The sequence below is a fragment of the Schistocerca gregaria genome, chromosome 3 (genome assembly GCF_023897955.1).
Source record: "Schistocerca gregaria isolate iqSchGreg1 chromosome 3, iqSchGreg1.2, whole genome shotgun sequence".
NCBI classification, from domain to species: Eukaryota; Metazoa; Arthropoda; class Insecta; order Orthoptera; family Acrididae; genus Schistocerca; species Schistocerca gregaria.
In genome coordinates, this window is record NC_064922.1 from 664,279,426 (window position 1) to 664,301,295 (window position 21,870).

General features: G+C 39.5%; 1 protein-coding gene across 3 annotated transcripts in view; it reads right to left on the reverse strand.

The window, feature by feature from the left end:
- LOC126356325 (calmodulin-binding transcription activator 1) overlaps window positions 1-21,870 on the reverse strand; it is a 1,852,577-nt gene that overhangs the window by 53,100 nt on the left and 1,777,607 nt on the right. For 2 of the 3 annotated variants that reach the window (XM_050007298.1, XM_050007299.1), the window contains exons 28-29: window positions 5,238-5,312; window positions 218-367 (exon numbers count right to left, since the gene is read on the reverse strand). In XM_050007298.1, the coding sequence (XP_049863255.1) occupies window positions 218-367; window positions 5,238-5,312 (225 nt within the window). Of the gene's footprint in view, window positions 1-217; window positions 368-4,708; window positions 4,737-5,237; window positions 5,313-21,870 lie in introns of those variants that run through there. The other variant, XM_050007300.1, reaches the window with a different exon arrangement.

Genomic DNA, 21,870 nt, shown 5'->3' on the forward strand with positions numbered 1-21,870 from the left:
ATCAGTGTAGATAACTCCATCAAACTAGCCATTGGACTAAAAACGACAACGACACTGCTATTTTTATTTATACCTTCTGAAAACATATTTTCACAAAATGGGACAAGAATGTTTGTATTTTTTCTGAGCACTTCACAAAATATGTGAGAATCCCTGAACCTTGCAGAGACCAGAGTCAAATGAAATACACATACAGGCATAAAAATAAGAAGTATACCTGGGGCTAGATGCCACTGGACGGCCACTGCTATTTGGAACGTTGGTGGAGCATCCCATACTGCCGGGACAGGGCAACTTTTGGAGGGCATCCACTGACTGGCCCTCCAGCTTCTCTCTTTCGGCTGCCAAAGCTCGCTCTCTCTGCAATCTATACAGTTACATTACAAAGCACAATTAATCACAGTCAGTTTGACAAGGAAAAGACATAAATTGTCAATAGCAGTGGCAAGACATATAAAACTGAAAATATCTAAACAAATAACTTACTGGACTTCACAACAAAAGTTTTACATTATCATAGCAGGCCAAGCAACTCTGACAGAAATTTGTACCATACTCAAACTGACACCGATATATGACACTATTTTTTAACATAGTCACCAAAGCCTCTGTTACCACCAGTCGGGACATTCCACCAGTCATTCAATCCCCAACAATAGAAATCTGCTCCTAGTTCATGGATGCATTTGGAAAGCATCCTCATCATTAGAAAATCTCCCCCCCCCCCCCCCCCCCCGCCCCCAGATGTTCTTCCTTGACTGCCTGGACATTGTCGTCTATTGTCAATTTTCATGGCTCTCTTCTCCCATCATCAACAGTGAAGAAAATTACTGCCACCACTTCACTACATCTGCATACCACACTGCATTTGGTCCCTACACCACTAGAATTTCATGTCTAACCTGTGTTTAACTTAGATGTTTTGCCCACAAGAATCGTACTGTCCCACGTACCTCAACTTTGGAGTATGTTTCCAGTTGCCACACCATTTCATTCTCACACTGTAATGCACCTGTTATCCATGCTACACCAGGACTGTGTCTGCAGGCAACTCAGAACATGTAATCTTTTCTGACAATATGCAAGTCTTGATGTACTAAATTACTTTCTCAAGTCCCTACATTGATACAAGAATTCTTCAGTGGCAAAAATAAAGAACTTGTATTTTCAAAATTTTCATACAAAGTAAATTCTGTCTGTTTGAACTGTCTGCATGATTAACAAGAATATACAGGGTGTTACAAAAAGGTACGGCGAAACTTTCAGGAAACATTCCTCACACACAAATAAAGAAAAGATGTTATGTGGACATGTGTCTGGAAACGCTTAATTTCCATGTTAGACCTCATTTTAGTTTTGTCAGTATGTACTGTACTTCCTCGATTCACCGCCATGATTTCATACGGGATACTCTACCTGTGCTGCCAGAACATGTGCCTTTACAAGTACGACACAACACGTGGTTCATGCACGATAGAGCTCCTGCACATTTCAGTCGAAGTGTTCGTACGATGGATTGGTAGAGGCAGACCAATTCCATGGCCTCCACGCTCTCCTGACTTCAACCCTCTTGACTTTCATTTATGGGGGCATTTTAAAGCTCTTGCCTACTCAACTCCGTTACCAAATGTAGAGACTCTTCGTGCTCGTATTGTGGACGGCTGTGATACAATACGCCATTCTCCACGGCTGCATCAGTGCATCGGGGATTCCATGCGATGGAGGGTGGATGCATGTATACTTGCTAACGGAGGACATTTTGAACACTTCCTGTAGCAAAGTGTTTGAAGTCACACTGGTACGTTCTGTTGCTGTGTGTTTCCATTCCATGATTAATGTGATTTGAAGAGAAGTAATAAAATGAGCTCTAACATGGAAAGTAAGCGTTTCTGGACACATGTCCATATAACATATTTTCTTTCTTTGTGTGCAAGGAATGTTTCCTGAAAGTTTGGCCGTACCTTTTTGTAATACCCTGTATAATAGATAAAAGTCTTACTAAACAAGAGATTCCCAGTGATTTCACAGACTAAATGATAAGCAGTGTATAAATGGAATAACATTCACAAACAAACATTTGTAGAAGTATGTCTGCAACTTGGTTCTCCCAGCACAACACCTGTACAAACCATTCTAACTTTGTTGTGTGGGCCACAATCAGAACTTGCATAGCACAGAAGCTGTGTGCTATTATTCATCACATACCTAATGATTATATTACATGAAAAGCTATGCATTTCAATATTATCTTCACTTCTCAATTCACTGGACTATTTCAAAAGTAGATTTCCAATGTGAAATTAACCAACCAAGTATTGCATGCAAAAACCAAATTTTTAAAAGTGATATGATTGGTTCAGTATCATGTCTTAAAGTGAGGTTTATCCTACCCACAATTCTCTCCTCACCACAACGAATTACTTTTCTTTGCTTTTCCAATCTTTCAAACAACTTTTTCAAAACCTAATTCTCTTCTCATTCTACACTGCCTGACATAAAATGTGAAGCACTGAGAAGGGGAGGAAGAAACATATTGAAACTTCACAGGTTGAGAGGGTAAGTGACAATAAAACTGAGTCAAATTTGTAAAGAACTTGGCAATATATGAGTTGCAACTAGTCCCCAATAGTCTTGTTACAGACACTGAACAGAGCTAATGCCTGGGCTGTTCCCACACACATTCTATCGGGGTCAGATCTGGGGGTTCCTGCTGGCCACCACCTCAACATCATGCAAACAGTTCATACAGACGTGTGAAGGAGCACTATCCTGTTAAAAATTGCACCACAATGCTGCCTATTGAGAGGTAACGTATGAGGATGCAGGATGACCATGACATACCACTGTGCCATCCAAATTCCCTGTCACTACCAGCTGTGATTGAAGTCATCCCTGATGCCCCCCCCCCCCCTCCCCACACCAACATGCTATGCCTCTCCAACACACTGGAAGAATGGGACCTCTCTTCATGTCTCCGTCATACTTGATGATGACAGTCATCCAGGGAAATGCAGTTCTGTAATTCATTGCTGAACACAACACTTACCAGTCACCGCACCACTCCAGGTACAGATGTTTGAGGTATGGTGTTAATGGCAGCCTATGTATGGAATCTTAATTCTCTAGTCTGACTGCTGAAGGTCACTGACCGATGGTGTAGGATGACACAAAATGTTCCAGGGAGTTCATTACTTTTCCTCGAATGGCAGAAACAGATGTAAAAGTGTTTTCACATGCCTGGGGCACAATATAGCAGTATTCTCTTGTGGTGGTCAGATTTGGTCGCCCACAAGTTTGAAGATGAGTGTGCTTGCTCAAACATTTCATTGCAGTCCACCACTGTCACATCTGACTGCTTGGTAAATCTGCATATTGTGTGATGTTGCACATAATGAGACTTGCTGAATCACTACACACTGATTATCAAAAGTACAAATAGATAAAATGTATTGCCTTGTTCATATTGCCTCCTCTGATATTTTTGAGAAGTAGCTGCAATGCATGAGAGAAGTAACGTCTTAATACCTGTACCCATCCATCATACAAAACAGATCAACAGAGACCCCCATTGAAGCAACTCAGCATAAAAGATTTAAATCTCCTACAGAGTAACTTACATTAGATAAGGTATTTCCTCCTGGTTGTACCAAACAGTGGCCAATCTGTAAGTCTCTCTCCAAACCTGATTAGGAGATACAAGGTGGAGAAGCAATCTAAAGCAGTGCAATATTTCCAGCAATGTTGACAATGTGTGACTGCAGATTATCACAAATGACAGCCAAGCTACTCCAGTGCAACCTGTGCCTTAGTACATACATTGACATTGATCCCTTACAAGCATGAGTAGAAGCATTGGGAATAGTAATTTCTGGGCCAAGATTAAATGAAAGGATGTTGCCATCTTGTTTGACACGCAGTGATAATGGTATAAATGTTGTGTATAGTTTGATTTTAGTAGGTAATGTAGCTTCTGTTACAAAATAAATAAATATTTTAATTAAGAAAAGATAGCCATAAATATGAGAGTAATTATTTTCTGTAGTGTGTAGGAAATATTTTGTTTAAAATGGATTTCATTTAAACTGAACCCAGTTTGTTCCTTATCTTCCATGATTTATCAGTTCTTTTTTCAATCTCAGTACCAGTTTGATTATTTGACGATTATACATATTTCACTTATCATTTTCAAGCCAAGATTTTGCTACAGTGATGCTCAGAAATCAGTGGAAACAATCACACAACAAAAAATGCAACTCAATAATAAAAAAAAGTTCATGCATTTTATCAGATTTCAGAGGGCCATTGAGACCTCTCAAATTTCATGTTTCTGTTACGGAAAGCTGTAAAAATGTATCTATCATGGCATGCATTTTACATCCAAACCAACTATTTTGGGCACTAATCAAATTTACAAATAAAGAAGAAATAAAGTATCAGTGATGAAAATGTCAAAATAAAAACAATATGATGGAATAAATATATTTAAATAATATAAAAGTGCTCACATGAAAGTAGATAAAAATACATATAAGTGGTTTGGTGAATGTCACAGCAACCTTAACCTACTTGGAAAAATTACAGTCCTGGGGAAATGTAACACTTAGCTAAATGGAATTTTTAGTTATAGCAACTACCCCAGAAGAGCACCAATACAAAATATAACTACATTAAATAAACTTCTGAAAAATTAACTGGGGGCTATACTCACCGTACTTGGTGGACTAATGTCCCATAAGCTGATGACAGCATTAAATAAGGATAAAAATATAAGATTTCATTTCAGTAAAATAATAACACCTTAATAATATCAACGAAAAAATCAGTTTTTGAAAATTTAATGTAATATTCAATTAAGAAGTCTACTCACCATGCAGTGGCAAGAGAACACACATGTAAAAGGTATTATAATTTGCAAGCTTTCAGATTCAGTGGCTCCTCCTCTCGACACAAGGGCTGAAGGGGAAAGAAGAGGGGTCAAGGAAAAGGACAGATGAGGTTTAGAAAAAGAGGAAGAGTTTAGAACCTTTTCCTAAACCACAACAGCCCCGTTCCTTCACTCCCCTTTGTTTGCCTCCAACCCTCCTACCAGAAGAAGGAGCCACTGGCTTCAAAAGCTTGCAAATTTTAATACGTTTTATATCTGTATTCTCCTGCCACCACTTGGTGTGTAGATTTCATACCTTGATTAAATATTCATAAAAAAATTGAAATTTTCATACTTAAATTATAATACATACTTGTTTTTCGATTGTCTCATGAACTGCTGAATTTTCCGAGCTGCTTGATGCTGTCGTCTCTGCGAATATGTGCGCCTACACAAAATGAAAGGTAAAGAAATTTAGCCATAGTTTTGGATTGTTGAGTAATTCAGTTCTTTTGGGGATTTTAGAGCAAGTTGGTGGTAACATTTGGTCATTTAAAATTTGGTACCATTCTTGGTCTCAGCATGTTGTAGGAAATAACAGTTGTGTGTACATTTATTAATAACTTCACCTGGCAAAAAAGTCACACAAGACCAAAACATAGTGAACTTCCTTCTTTCACTACTATACATACTACAGTTAAGGCTGATGAATTTAGGTTGTGCACTGGTATCAAATTGTGTAAAAAATAGTTTAATGTTGTGCTACACTATTTCTACATTTTCTGCCTGAAAAAGAAAAGTAAATATGGAGCAACCTCGGCAGTTAACAAATTTGTAGAAAACTGCTAGAAGTATAAGTTAATTCATACCAATAATTTTCTACTGTTAATTTATCATTATAATCTAAGCTTTGTCCTGCACTAAATAACCTCTGAGTACCTTGCAAGAGTCTTCTCAATTGTAAAGTCCAATGATATTAAGATCTTTTTCCAGAAATTTTGAACTGCAAGATTCCCAGCTTAGTTGGTACTTACTTTCGGAGCTGCAAGAGTACACATTTGCAATTTTTTTGTATATTTGCAGTTTGTTTGTACATTTTCAACTTTTTTTCAAATCTTTTGAGTATGTTTTGGCAGGGATTCTAAAATGTCACTTAACTTAAACTAAAATCTCATGACCAAAATAACTCTTAAGCATTTAATTCACATTTAGCTGTTTCCCTTGCTTGTTTATTCTGCATATTCAGCGCCACAAAGAAGCACAAATAATGAGTAATGCAGGCTGTATAGAAGTTCAATATTCCCTGTTTGAAATGTATGCCTGTAATCACTCAAGGATTACTTACGTATAATCTTACATACAGTAAGTGCATTGCAGCAATGACAAGATAATATCTTTGGAGAACACTGCTGAGATTAAAGAAATGTAGTATGTTTGGTCAGCTTCCATGAAATATGCTACATTGGAGCTATGGCTTAAGGTTATATTTTTTCTATGGCTTCTCTTTATTAATTTCATTGCAGTGGTTCAGTGATATTAACATTTTCTTCTTTTTTATGGAAAATGGTAGACATACATAATTTTTTGAAGTGAGTTAGTTCATGAACTACCAAACACACACACACACACACACACACACACACACACACACACACACACACACACAAACTGAACCCTCACAGACTGTGTTAAATCATTTTCCTTTTTAGTGTCTAGTAGCTTTACTATTGCCAAGTTACTGCCCTTTCTTCTTCGTCTGTCAGAAGCTTTCTCCATTCTGAATCTCCTATACCTGCAAATCACATGTTTGATTTCTGAATATAGCCCTGTTTCTGGCTATAGTTCCAGATCCTCTTAATCACCCAGTCATGATCTATTTTGTATAAGTGCCCACACAACAGCAGTCTTCTCTTTCTCGTCACTGATGTTATTGGATGTATTTGTCTACACAATGCTTTACTATATCTTAATCACATCTGCTTCAGTGCTAATTGTTTTTGGAGGTTGAAGCTCATGAAAAAAGACAAATTACTTGGATAATGAAGGATTGTTTATGAAGGTTCTGTGTATACTGATCATCACAGGGAAAGAATAAAAAAGAAAGAAAGATTTTTAAGAATTGTTGTTACAGCTTAACATGAAGGCAGAAATACCTACACCTATAAGCACAAATTCTCAGAATCATACTGTCATTGACCAAATCATTAGCACCATTAAGATATGTAGCTATGAAACACTGGTAGTCGTAATAAAAGCGTCTGACAGATTACATGCTTTTGCAGAAGTAATGAACTAAAATCAGAATTTGGGGAGGCAATGAAAAAAGTTAGAATAATTAGCAAGTAAATCTTGAATGTCATCCAAATGAAATTAAGTAGGGAACTATGGACTGAAACTCTAGAGGATGTAAATGTAAATGACAAGTATGAAGCTTTAAAAGGCATCATTTTAAAGTACCATTTCAAAAGCAAGAAAGCAAGAAAAGCTGCAGACTTGAGCACAGTGGACTACCAATGAAATATTAGAACACCACAAGAAGATTCAAGAACTATGACAGTTGCATGAAACTGGAAGTATAAATTGTTTAAAAGTGAGTAGAGAGGAATAACAGGAGAGGTAAAAGCAATAACAATTATGCTGGCTATACAAAAAGTAAAATGATAAGAAGAAAAAGCTAGCAATATAAATAATGCTGAAGGAAACGACAAAAAATGATCCAAGAAAAATACATATATCAAGACAGTGCAAATAAGTTTCATAGTGGTTACAGAAGGTAGGTGAATAGCACATATCTTCAGTGATAATTGTGTAATTAAAAAAAATAATAACAAACAAAGAAAAGTTCAAATGTACTAATAAAAACACATAGTGCAATGCTTCTGAAGTTAGTCGTGAAAGTCGAAATAAGAAAACTATACAGAATCTAGGGAATAATGCTATGACGAGATTCCCAAAAAGCTCAAAGGCTATCTAATAGTAATGGAATATTACAGAGTTAATGATTACATAACAAAGTAAATTTGTAAATAATATTATATATAAATATTATGTTATCAAGCATAAACAAAATTCTTGTTTTGAGTAAATACAAGGTGCTTAGAATCTTGATTCTGTCTGCTATACACACACTCACTGTACACTATTATTTTACAGGCTGAAATAAAAATTGAATCAACATTCAGTCTAAGTTTGGTTCGTGTTATAGCCAATTTTACTGGATCACCTCATCAAAGTATATGAATTTTTTTATCTCAGACAGTTTTCACACAGAGAGGAGAAGTCAATGAGATTTGTTTCATAATCATTTTTCAAAGGAAAGCTGTAGGCTTAACCCTGAGCTACTTCCCTCAGGTGATTAAGTTTTCTAATTCCTGACTTGACGTTCTTACAAAAGGTAGCTATTTAACCGAACGAGGTCCCACAATTGACATATACCCACTTGAGTTTGAAGCCCAGCCTGTAGCAATCAGCTTTTTTCAATTCGCTGTAATATCTTTCTCCATTCTTAGGTTTCATTTCTCAAAACACATTTGAAAAGAAGGGAAGAAAGTCATAATGATAACCAACACCATTTTCAATCTCAAATGAATCTGGGATCGCACTGAAGAATTTTACTTTCAACAAGGTCTCTCAGAGTGTCTATTCTAACATGTTCCTAAACAAATACCCATTCCAAACCTATTAGAATTTTTAATATCGAAAATCTACTGACTCATTTGTTCTCTTAAAAATCAACAAATATTAGCATACAGTTGTACCCCACAACTGTCATGTCCTCCATTGCTCCCCCCCATCCCCTCCCCCAAAATAGAATATCTATTCTAGACAGCAACATCTTTTTTATTATGTCAGGCTGGTACTAGCCTCTCTGTTTCTCAATAAGATCTTCAGTACATTAGTGAAGCACTTAGATGTAGATTTTGTATAAAACAGGCAATGGTGGCACACACACACACACACACACACACACACACACACACACACATCATGACAATTTTTCACATTTCCTTTCTTGTGTAGGGAATGGATCATGCTGGCTGCCATTGTAAGATTACAGCTCTCCGAATATCCTCCAATTGTGCAACTGTTACATAAACAGTTATTTCATTTCGTAACTTATATCTACCACTAATGTGCCCCATCAGCTGCTTTGTAGTTTTAAAAACAACAGATAAACCGAATACTTTCTGTCTGACTGTACATGTCAGATCTGACCTGGGAAGGTACAGAGGTAGACTGATGAAGAGCAGTTTTAATTTCAGTTTCTAGAAGTTACATTTTTATTTAAGAATTGAGCCAAAAAATTTGAAGTTGCATTTTGAAAAATTGATAAAAATTCAGCACATTGTTCTGGAAGTCCTCATCAATTATGTTCAGACTATTGTTTTTGTTCTAGCTTTGCTTGTTGTTGGCTGTGCAAAGGGTAGTCATTTAGTTTTCATTATCACCTTTAAAATCAAGTCATGCAATTATTTTGTGTAGGTATACATCTACAGTTGTGGCATAAGAGGTGTGATAAAAGAGTGGGAATTTTTTTAAAATTTTGTGGGCTTTATACATAACATTTTCTGATTTTTTTTCCATCTTGTCAGTACGCATGTTCCTGAAGTAAGTTTGGACTGTCAGCAGTTTCAAACATTTAGTTTATTGTCGAAAAGGTTATGTGTGTTTTCAACTATTATGTGAACCTATCATTTAAAAAAACAAGTATCAAAGAATTTGTATTAAATTTTGCTTGAAAATGGAATAAACCGCAGCGCCACATTGACTGTGGCTTTGGCAAATCTACTACGAGTAAGACAAGAGTTTATGAGTGGTATAAACACTCCAAAGAGGGTTGAGAAGACATTGATTACAACAACCACCCTGGGTGCACAAGCACTTCAATTACTGACAACAATGTGCAATGTGGAAGAAGTACAGAAAATGGTTCTGGCAAAGTCACTGGATCACCATCGGAGAGGATGCCGATATGATGGGACGGGGTGAGGGGGGGGGGGGGGGGGGGGGGGGACCATTGACACGTTTGATCACATGTGAAGGTTCTTCTCACTGTTTTCTTCATTTACAATGGGATAGTGTACCTGCCTTATGGTCATATGTTTAATCAGGAATATTACCTGGAAGTTATGCTCCTTCCGTGTGATATAATCCAAAGAAAGTGACCAGAATTGTGGTGAAACCTCCTGTGGAAACTGCATCACAACTGAATGCTTCTTCATGATTTTTGGCAAAGAAACTGACCATTAAGTTACCTCAGTCACTGTGTTTGCTACACATTGTCCCCTGCCGCTTCTTTCAATTCCCAAGACTGAAGAGCACCATGAAAGGAGATGTCATTTTACCACTATTGATGAGATAATAACAGAATCGCTGAAGGAGCTGAATGCCATAATGACAAGTGACTTCCAGAAGTGCTTTCAAGATAGGAAAAATCACTGGCACTAATGTATTATATCTGAGTAGGATTACTTTTAAGGGTGCAGAGTTGATGCTGCTGATGATGAATAAATAAAGTATCTTTAAGAAAAACAAAAATTCCATTACTTTTGATCACACCTGACACACTGAAATCCCTGCGTCACAAGAGAAGTGGAGGCACTGGAGCATGAAGGTCGGCATATCAAAATTCAAGTGATAATGGAAAAAGTGAAAATCAGTCATGGATCAGTTTTCAACTTTTGTACAACATTTTGAACATGACTTCTGCAAGAGTTCTGCAACTTTTGACACACATTAGAAAACCCTGCTGAACCAAGGCAGTGGCAGAAATTTGTCAGCTGTCAGGCCACTCTAGATGTGTTCTTTAGCTACCATGAGTTAGCAGCACATGCGTCACTTTGGCCCTGAGTCAAAGGAGCAAAGCAAGCAGTAGGAACATGGATGCACCACTGCTGAAGAAGACAATGACCCAACCATCAATGGGAAAGCTGATGCGACAAGTGTTTTCTATGGTTGCCATGGTGTAGTGCTAACAGATTATGATGGGGTGAAACCATCGCAGGAACATACTACCAAAACCTCCTGATGAGGTTATGGGAGACTTTCAGGATGAAACTTCATGGAAAGCGGTCCAAGAATTCTCTTTTTCTCCATGACCACAACCACAGCTCATTCTGCACAGGGCACACTCACACATGCTACTTCTTTGGCCTCACCCTGTACTCTACCAATATGGCACCAAGTGACTTATTCCTCTTTCCTTGGAAGAAGAAACCATTGCATGGCACTCATTATCAGAATGTTTATGATATGATTTTCATGGTCGGATCTTTCCTGAACAGTAAAATGCAGATGTCTACAACCACGGACTCTGAAAAGTCATTCATCATTGGTCAAAATGTGTCATACTGAAAAATGAATGTGTAGAGAAGGACTAGTATTGACCCAAGTTTCATGGTCTAGTTTGATATTTTTGAGGTGATAATTAAAAATACACTGTATGACTAATACATATATTCTTATTACTCATATACAACATGTTAAAATTGTCCTGCTTCTTGACTGTATTGAATTTTTTCCCAGGTAACTGTTCTGCATACTGCTGCATTGCCCAAGACCTCACTTCATCATCTAGGTTTCAGTTTTCTTCCTTGAAGGGATTGTGCTACTAGCTTCCTGCTGGTTCTCAGAGGCAGTGGCAGTCAAGTTCTTGGATTCAAACTTCAAAAGCTGTTGACATTCTTTCAAAAATTCTAAAATTGCATTTTTTTCAATATGTCATACCTGTGGATAATATTGTTATTTTGTTAATTCTTCTTGAGAGGGAGGAAATTAATCTTACAGACAAAGTGGCCTGAGCCAGACTTTGCATCTCTTTCTACTTTGACATTCATTATTTCCTTTCTTTATTTCCTAGATATTGCTAAATGGTTTACAAAATACTGACACCTTTGGAAGTTTGAATATCATATTTCTTGATTCATTAGGTCTGTTATGTTATTTGTGTTGACAACCTTTCCAGTTCCTTGCATTAACCAATACTAACAATTGAGTTGTTGTTCAGAATTCCGTTATTAAATGTAAAACAAAACTGGTAACCCTTCTAGTGTAGCTTTCAGTAATTACAAGGTGGTCTCCAACCATACAAATCTGTAGTGCGACACCAATAAACTAGACAGTTTGTGTTAAGGTCATATGTTGATGGTTATTTTCTCAATGAACCTACTACCTAGATGTTCTGTTATCATATTTCCTCCTTTTTCATGTGTTGTCAACATTGTTTTTCTACAAACAATACAAGATGTAATATGTAGTATTTCCTTACTTCCAATCATGACTTCCCACAATAGTTACAGATAGCAGCTCAGTATTTACTGCAAATAATTTCAACACCAGGTTTCATTACGAACATTCAACAAAACCAAAGACCTTCAATGGAGCAGTGTTATAACTACCTCAGATTGGTACTGTTTACTCTTAAACAGTGTGTTTCTTAAAAAGTATAGCTGCGCAGGATTAGCCGAGCGGTTTAAGGTGCTGCAGTCATGGACTGTGCGGCTGGTCCTGGCAGAGGTTCGAGTCCTCCCTCGAGCATGGGGGTGTGTGTGTGTGTGTGTGTGTGTGTGTGTGTGTGTGTGTGTGTGTGTGTGTGTGTGTGTGTGTGTGTTTGTCCTTAGTATAATTTAGGTTAAGTGGTGTGTATGCTTAGTGACTGGTGACCTTAGCAGTTAAGTCCCATAAGATTTCACACACATTAAGTATTGGGAAAAAATGATATAATGAAATAAAACAAACCACCTTTAAGTTTATGCCTAGAAATGAGCACTGTTGAGATTTGGGTCACTTTACTTTTGAATGTAGTGCAAACTATATTGTTGCTGAAGCCCATTACTCACTTTTTATTGGCTGTGATTGTGCCTGTACACAGTCAATTGATTGTAGCACTGCTAACAATCAAAGCAGTTCTGTGTGAAACATCTAACAAGCTTGCGTGTTGGTTGAAGTACTGGACTCACATGTGGGAGGGCGGGATTTCAAATCCACATAAAATGATCGACCTTTGTGTTTTCCATGGTTTCTGTACTTTCATTAACATGAAGAATTGGACAGGTGTTCGAAAAGGACTTGGCTGGCTTTCCTCCACAATCATCTTATCTGAGCTTTTGCTCTGCCTCTAATGACCTCATCCTAGACAGAATGTTAAACCAACATTTGTTTCCAAAATCATGTCTTTTCTTACCATAAATAGGTTGTACCTGTATAAAAAATGGTTAATAATTTCATAAAACACATAAAGAACTTCAACATTAAAAAGACATCTTATTATTCTCTTTTAAAAATATGTATGGTATTCTGATATGGTTTATTTAGCCAGTGGTGTTATTTGATACATCCATGATGCATGTGCTGACTGACAATGACCTTACTAGATTCCATTTGAAAAAACTGGCAGACTACAGATACTCCTGGATTTCTGGAATGATGTCACTGTGGCAGGGTTTGTAGGTGGATGAATCTGACAGCTGGGGGAGGGGAGGGGGGGGGTTTGCCATGTGATTCTTGTGCTTAAAAACAACAGTCGTGGAGCCTTTGTCAACAGATGGGATTATAATGTCAGGACCAGTTTTTAGATGGTAGTTTGCAGATGTGGATGTAAGGTTAGTTTGCATGTTGAGGGATTTGGGGAATGATGATGAGGCAAAGTTCGAGATTAAGAAATTCTGGAATGTTAACAGGGGGTTATTTGGAAGCAGTGGGGGTGGATCACGATTGGATGGAGGAGTGAAACTGAATCAAGCAGGGTTTAGCATTGGTTCTTTGCTGAGTCCCATAGGTAGACTTTGTGGTAAAAAAGTTTTTCCACTATAGGGATCCGAAGAAGGGAGAAGGTCTTTACTAAGTCCTGTGTGGTTGAATTTAGGGGTGGGGCAAGAGGTGAGGCCTTTGGAAAGGACTGATATTTCTGCAGCACTAAGGCTTTTGGAGCAAAAGGTTCATGACTGTTTCGGGTCTGATTAGGTTCCAGATTCTGTGTGGTGATGGAATGGAATTTTGGAGGGTGGCATAAGTGCAGTAGGTCTGCGAGATAGGATGAGGGGGTGTGGGGGAGGTTTGGAGGTTGTTATAGAGGTGGTCAAAAGTGGTAGTTCAAGATGGCAGTAGGAAACAATCAGATGGGAGTTTTTTCGGAGGTGGTGTTGTGCATGTTGCTTTAGTTCTTGGAGGGCAAAAGTTTCAATGTGTGTCATGGAACCTAGGCTTTTGGGATTGCATAGCAGGAGAATTTTACATAGAGAGAGAAGGTATCACAAGGAAGTTTGGTTTGACTGATTTGGTTTTGCAGGACTATGTTGGTGAGGACTAAGGATTGGCAGCTGGAGATGGGTAATTGGATGGTATGGCCATTTGGGGGATTCCACAAGCCAGACAACAATGCAGGAACAGTATGTGGGACTGTGTTCTGGATGGGGATAAGGAAACTTTTGTGTATTGATACAGATGAAAGAAGCAAGGATCCACACTGGTGGAAAGAATTCATAAAAATACATAAATAACATAGAATTATGACCTAAAATCTTCACAAAAATACACTCAAACACATGTGAAAAAATACCAAAAAGAAGAAGAGGTTGAAGTATGAGGAAACGAGATGAAATCTGAGGCAGTAGACCAATGGTGAATGGTGAGAACCAGCTGAAATTGGTGTGAAGTCACAATGCAATCAAATGAAAAATAAAAGTATTTGTAGAGAGGTTTGCAAGTCTGTTGGTGGATAATTGCCAAAAGGGGGATGGCAGAAGTGACTACAATAGGTGAAATTAATAGGTGAGAACTGGAACAGAGAGGGGAAGGAGTGGGAGGTGGAGAGGGGTTGGTAGGATGAGATACAAGCTCATGTGGCACAAAAAAAGTGCAGGAAATAACACATGAAAATACACAAGGGTGATGAAGGGAGAATGATCAACGTGAAGATATAGGATTAATGATACCAGCAGCTGTAATGTGGGATATACGATGTTGCACCAACAATCAGCATTGTCCTGTATCAGTCTGTTGGTGCCGCCAAGACGGTTGATACAGTGTGGCTAGCAGGTAGAGCATGTCATGCACTTTGTAAGGTGAAAGAACACAGGAATGAAGAGAAAGGAGGATAGACACTGAATATAGCAATGCATTAGAAAACAGTAAAAAAAGAAAACAGCATTGGTTTACGATGGAAGAAAACCCAGCAGGTAAAATCAAAAAATGGAAAATCCATGACGGAATGTGACAATATAATGAAAAGGACAGCTGCTACTCACCATATAGTGGAGATGCTCAGTCACAGAAAGGCACAGCAAAAAGACCATTGGAGAGTTAGCTTTCAACCAACAAGGCCTTTGTCAGAAGTAGATAACATACACACACGCACACGCTCATGCAAATGCAACTCAAAAATGGTTCAAATGGCTCTGAGCACTATGGGACTCAACATCTTAGGTCATAAGTCCCCTAGAACTTAGAACTACTTAAACCTAACTAACCTAAGGACATCACACACACCCATGCCTGAGGCAGGATTCGAACCTGCGACCGTAGCAGCCCCGCGGTTCCGGACTGCAGCGCCAGTACCACACGGACACCGCGGCCGGAAACGCAACTCACACACACATGACTACAGTCTCTGGCAGCTGAAGCCAGACTGCGAGCAGCAGGATTTATGGGAGAGGCAACCAGGTAGGAGTACACAGGAGGCTGAGGTGGGGAGGGGGAGGGATAACAGGGTAGGGGTGGGAACAGTAAAGTGCCACTGGGAGTGTTCAGGGATGAGATGAAGAGTGGGGCAGCTAAGTGCAGTCGGGAGGTTAGAGAGATGGTGGGGAGAAGGGGAGGGGGGTTAGCAAAAAAAGAGAGAAGCGAAAAGAAAGGGGTGCATTGGTGGAATAGAGGGCTGCGTAGTGTTGGTATGGGAACAGGGAAGGGGCTAGATGGGTAAGGACAATGACTAATGAAGGCTGAGGCCAGGAGGGTTACAGGAATGTAGATTCATGTGGCACAGGCTTTGAAGCGGTCATTGAAATGAAGGATGCCGTGTTGAGCAGCATGCTCAACACCAGGATGGTCCACTTGTTTCTTGGACATAGTTTGTCAGTGGCCATTCATATGGACAGAGAGCTTATTGGTTGTTATGCCCACATAGAATGCAGCACAGTGGTTGCAGCTTAGCTTGCTGATCACATCCCTTTACACCAACATTCCTAATGCCCATGGCCTTATCGCTATTGAGTACTATCCTTCCCAAAGCCTAATGGATTCCAAACCAACCACATCCTTCCAAGTTGCCATGACCAACTATATCCTGACCCACAATTACTCCTCCTTTGAAGGCATTACCTACAAACAAATCTGGAGTATGACTATCGGCATCTGTACGGCACCATCCTATGCCAACCTATTCATGGGCCATCTATATGAATCCTTCCTAAACACCCAGAATCGCATACCCCTCACCTGGTTCAGATTCACTGATGACAGTCTTCGTGATTAGATCAAGGTTGAGGACGTCCTGTCCACATTCCTCCAGAATCTTAACACCTTCTGTCCCAATCGCTTCACCTTGTCCTACACAACCCATCAAGCCACCTACCTCAATGTGGACCTCCAACTCAGAGATGGCTACATCAGTAACTCTGTCCATGTCAAATTCTTCATGGCCAGATGGTGGGGCTTTGGGAGGTGTTGGGGTGACTGGAAAGATAAGGCTGTGGAGATCTCTTTTTGTATGAAGTTGAGAAGGGAAGCAATCCCTCCACTTCGACAGCTGCCACCCATTCCATACCAAGAAGTCCCTTCCATACAGCTTAGCCATCCAATGCCATTGCATCTGTAGTGACGAGCAATCTCTCTAGAAATACACTAAGGGTCTCACTGAGGCCTTTACAGATCGTAATTCCCCCCTTCCCTCCTCAACCTCGTACAAAAAGAGATCTCCCCACCCTTATCTTTCCAGTCACCCCAACACCTCCCAAAGACCCACCAAAGCCTGACCATGGAGAAGCATTCCCCTCATGATCAGTACTACCCAGGACTGGAGCAACTGAGTTACATTCTCTGCCAAGGTTTCAATTACCTCTTGTTGTGCCCTGTTGAGAAATGTCCTAGCCACTATCCCTGCAACTCCTCCCAAAGTGGTATTCCACCGTTCACCGAACCTACACAGTATCTTTGTGCATCCCTATGTAACACTTGCTCCCAACCTCTTACCTTATGGCCCATATCTCTGCAATAGACCTAGATGCAAGACCTATCGTATACATCCTTCCACCATCATCACCACCTACTCCAGTACTGCCACAAACATCACCTATCCCATCAAAGGCAGGGCTACCTGTGAAATCAGTTGTCTGATCTACAAGTTAAGCTGAAACCACTGCGCTACATTCTACTTGGGCATGACAACCAACAAGCTGCCGGCCCTATGAATGGTCACCGACAAAATGTGGCCAAGAAACAACTGGACCAACCTGTTGCTGAGCCATGCCACCCAACACAATGTCCTTTATTTCAATGACTGCTTCACAGCTTGTGCCATCTGGATCTTTCCCACTAACACCAGCTTTTCTGAATTGAACAGATGGGAACTCTCCTTCCAACATATTCTATATTCCCATAACCCTCCTGTCCTTAACCTTTGTAAGTCATTGTCCTTACCCATCTAGCCCCATCCCTGTTCACATTCCAGCACTACACAGCCCTTTATTCCACCAATGCACCCAGTCTCTTCACTTCTCCGCTTTCCTGCTAACCTCCTCTCCTGCCCTCCGTCTAACCCACTGATTGCACCTTTCTGCCCCACTCTCCACCTCGTCCCTGCATGCTTCCAGCAGCAGTTTACCATCCCCCACTCTGTACCCTGCTATCCCTTCCCCTCCCCACCTCAGCCACCTCCTTACCCCCACTCGGTTGCTTCTCTCAAAATGACCTGCTGCTTGCTGTCTGGCTCCAGCTGTAAGAGACCTTGGTCACGTGCATGTGAACTGTGTTTGCATGAGTCCTGGCTGCTTCTCCCATAGCACCCTGCTGCTCACTGTCTGGCTCCACCTGCCAGAGACTGTGATCACCCGTCTGTGAATTGTGTTTGCATGAGTGTGTGCATGTGTATATGTTGTCTGCTTTTAACGGAGGCCTTGTTGGCCGAAAGCTAACTTACCGACAGTCTTTTTGCTGTGCCTTTCCTCTACTCAACATTTCTGCAATATGGTGAACAGCAACTATCCTTTTCATTATGTTAAAACTAAAAAAATAAATTTTCACAATAGCATTGTTTGGGAGGATCTAAATCCTCAAGCAAACATAGAAGCAATCCATGAAGCTCACTATAGTAACAATGCGTAGATAACCATTATAGGAGGTGGACACAAAGGACATGAGCATACTACAGGACAAAATGATAGGTGCCATCTAAAATAATTTTGTGACAAATTATCCATACTATTCAGAATAATCTCCTTCCAGAAAGACAAAGGATCTCGTTTAAGGATGATGGGGTGCCACTTCATTTTCCATATTTCATATGACAGTACCTGACCCAAATTTTTAAAGAATGATGTGATGGTCAAAGATATTTAATTAGCCTAGCCCAGTGATCACTTGAATTAATTCTTGAATTTCATGGGATTGTAGTACAGCTCACCCATTGAGAACATGGATGTGACTACAGATGATGACTGCCAAATGTGTTTGCAGGAGTTAATGAGCCTTTGAGGGGACCTCAAGGATCTGTTTAACCTGTAGTGACAATGGACAGATGACTCCTGTATGCCATAGTGGCCCATATTTCAAAAAGTTTTTATTTCCAGACTCATAATCACTAGATGTTTTTCTAATTTTGAGCTTTGTGAATATGGAAGACTTGTTCAAACACCATCTTGTACTTACTATGGAAGATTAAATTTGCTGAGATGGTTAGATGCAGTTGACTCAAGTAGACTGTGTGTCCCAATAATCTACAACAGCTGACAGTGGCAAAGGGTGAGAAGATCTTTTGATGTGACTTCATTGCCATCCACAGCTATTAATAACACTGGTTTGTAGTCAAGACTTTCCTAGACTTTTTGTAGCTATCACTGCTGTTTACAGGTAAGTATTTGGGGTGCACAACAACAATGTTATTAGCATGGCATTGCTATTTATCATACGCCAAATTATTTAGAATTTTACAGTACTATTGTGTAAAAAATTTTGAAAGCAAGAAGAGTTTTACTAAAAGTGAGTGCTCAGAATTATTTAAATGAAATTTTTTAAAAGCCTATTCATATATACTTTTCAGTACATACCCTACCCAGTTACATCACATGTGAGAATGTATTCCACAAAAGCATTTTGGCTATGGACTGATACAACAGATATATAAAAAAAGCATACCAAATGAGAAACAAAGAGTTTTAGTTTAACACTGGATGGTCTAAATTTCATTCTCTATAATTGTTAAGTACGAATTGAGTCTAATATCAAACCATATGTCTGAATGTAACAACAGAAATACTATTTATTAATACTGACCTTTACAGAAGCAGTAGCTACATTTCAATAAAAACTTCTACATATTCCACAAAGCAGTCCTGTCTTTACATGTACTTTTATATGAGCAGATGATTCATCAGTCCTCAAAAGGCTTCCCCAACCTATTACAGCCACATCAAAATCCTGTAAATTCCTCACTGGTGCAACAGCAGTGCAACGCTATTTTTCTGTGTGTCCCTTAACTAATTTCTCCACTATGACTGTGCTTTTTGAAATTGTGCTCCGAAATGAGATTTATTCTGACCACTCTACCTATCCCATCCAGAGTAGCTTTCCCCACATGTCTAAGTCTCTACCATACCACCTTTACTCACTTTGTTGTCACACAATTCTGTTGTGAGTGTGTCATTTGCACATTTTTATCTACGGCAGCTATCTATCAATATCTACCCAGCCCCATTACCAATGAAACAAATACCATCAAATGAAATTTAAACTATGGTAATGCTATTTCATTCTTTAATGCATGTCCAAGCACTTTGTTGCCATCTACACTAGCATAACAAAAGTAACAATCTCAGAAGAGAAAGATGAGGTTCAATATTCGACTTATATCCTATTTCAATGTTGGAAATATACCACATTTCAATGAAAATTATACAACACACAATGTAAAATCTTTCAATAACAGCTATGTTTGCTCTAGATATTTAGTTCAAGTACCAAAACTTCAGAATTTTACAGAGGGAAGCTGTTTTTACAAGATACAGATGGCACCACCTAGCTCAAGCTAATCCTCCACTATGTTGTATACTCCCCAATTCTCTCTAATTATACATTGACTGAAAAAAAATCACAACATCAAAAAATAATTAAGGTAGAGTAATGAAATTTCAGGAATATATTTGTCTAGGTAACATATGTAAGTGACTAACGTTGCAAGCTCACAGGTTAATGTATGTGCGATATAAGCCATTCCAAATGGGAAGTGCTGGTTCAGTAATAACCATTGTAACTGTCAAAATGTTTAAAGCACGTAAATATGTATGCACAGTGTTGTACAGGCACTGGATGTCAGTTTGTGGGATTGAGTTCCACACTTGTTGCACTTGGTTGATCAATACAGGGATGGTCAGTGCTGCAGTTGTCATCCAATAATGTCCATATGATCTGGTGATCATGTAGGCCAGAGCAACATGTCGACACTCTGTAGAGTATGTTGGGTTACAACAGCAGTCTGACCAAGCAAGGTGGCACAGAGGTTAGCACACTGGACTCGCACTCGGGAGGACGTCCATCCATCCTGATTTTGGTTTTCCGTGATTTCCCTAAATTGCTACAGGCAAATAACAGAATGGTTCGTTCGAAAGGGAATACCCAACTTCCTTCCCCATCCTTCCCTAATCTGATGCGGCCAATGACCTAGCTGTTTGGTCCCCTCCCCCAGATGAAACAACCAACCAACAGCGGTATGTAGGTGAGTGTTACCCTGCTGGAAAACACTCTATGGAACACTGTTCATGAATGGCAGCACAACAGGTTGGATCACCAAATCAACATATAAATTTGCAGTCACTGTGCATGGGATAATCATGAGAGTGCTCCTGCTGTCATATGAAAATGCAATCTGGACCACACCTCCAGGTGTAGGTCCAGTGTGTCTAGCACACAGTCATGTTGGTTGCAGGCCCTCAACTGGCCTCCTCCTAACCAACATGGCGATCACTGGCACCGAGGCAGAATCAGCTTTCAGCAAAAAATACAACAGGTCTACAACATGTCCTCTCTCACACTTGACACCACTGAAGTCACAAATGAGAGTGATGTGGGTTCAGTGGAATGCACACTACATGGCATCTAGCTTGGAGCTGTGACCAATATGTAAGAGTTTGTTGGTCACCATGGTGCCAACTACTGCTCAAATTGCTGATGCAGTTGCATTATGATGTGCTAGAGCCATAAACTGAACAAGATGGTCTTATTTCTCAGTAATGCTAAGTAGACATCTGGAGCCCGGTCTTCTTATGTCCATATATCCTTGTGACAACTGCTGCCAGCAATCATGTACAGTGGCTATATTCCTGCCATGTCTTCTTGCAATATTGCAGAAGGAACATCCAGCTTCTCATAGTCCTATTACATGATCTTGTTCAAACTCAGTATGGAGTTGATAATGGCATCCTTGTTGCCCTAAAGGCATTTTTCCTCACATCAAATCAACACACCCAGTCTCAAAGGTAGCTAACACTCACGACCATCACAGTGTTTATTTAAAGCAAACCTGATTTTTATCTTCATACTGGCACTCCTAGCACCACTCTTATGCGACTGGTGCAAAATTTAAATATACATCATCTTTCAGATTTATAAACAGGCCTACCAATTTTCATTTATGTTGCACCATTCCTTCTTGGTGTTGTGATTTTTTGTTTTCCACCAGTGTATATCAGCTGTAACCCTATATCGATGATCGAACCGGTCTGGTGGCAGTTCAAGTAGGAAACACAGAGGTCACTGCTTTGAGCAACTGAAGAATGTCACCAGATTATTAACCAAAATCT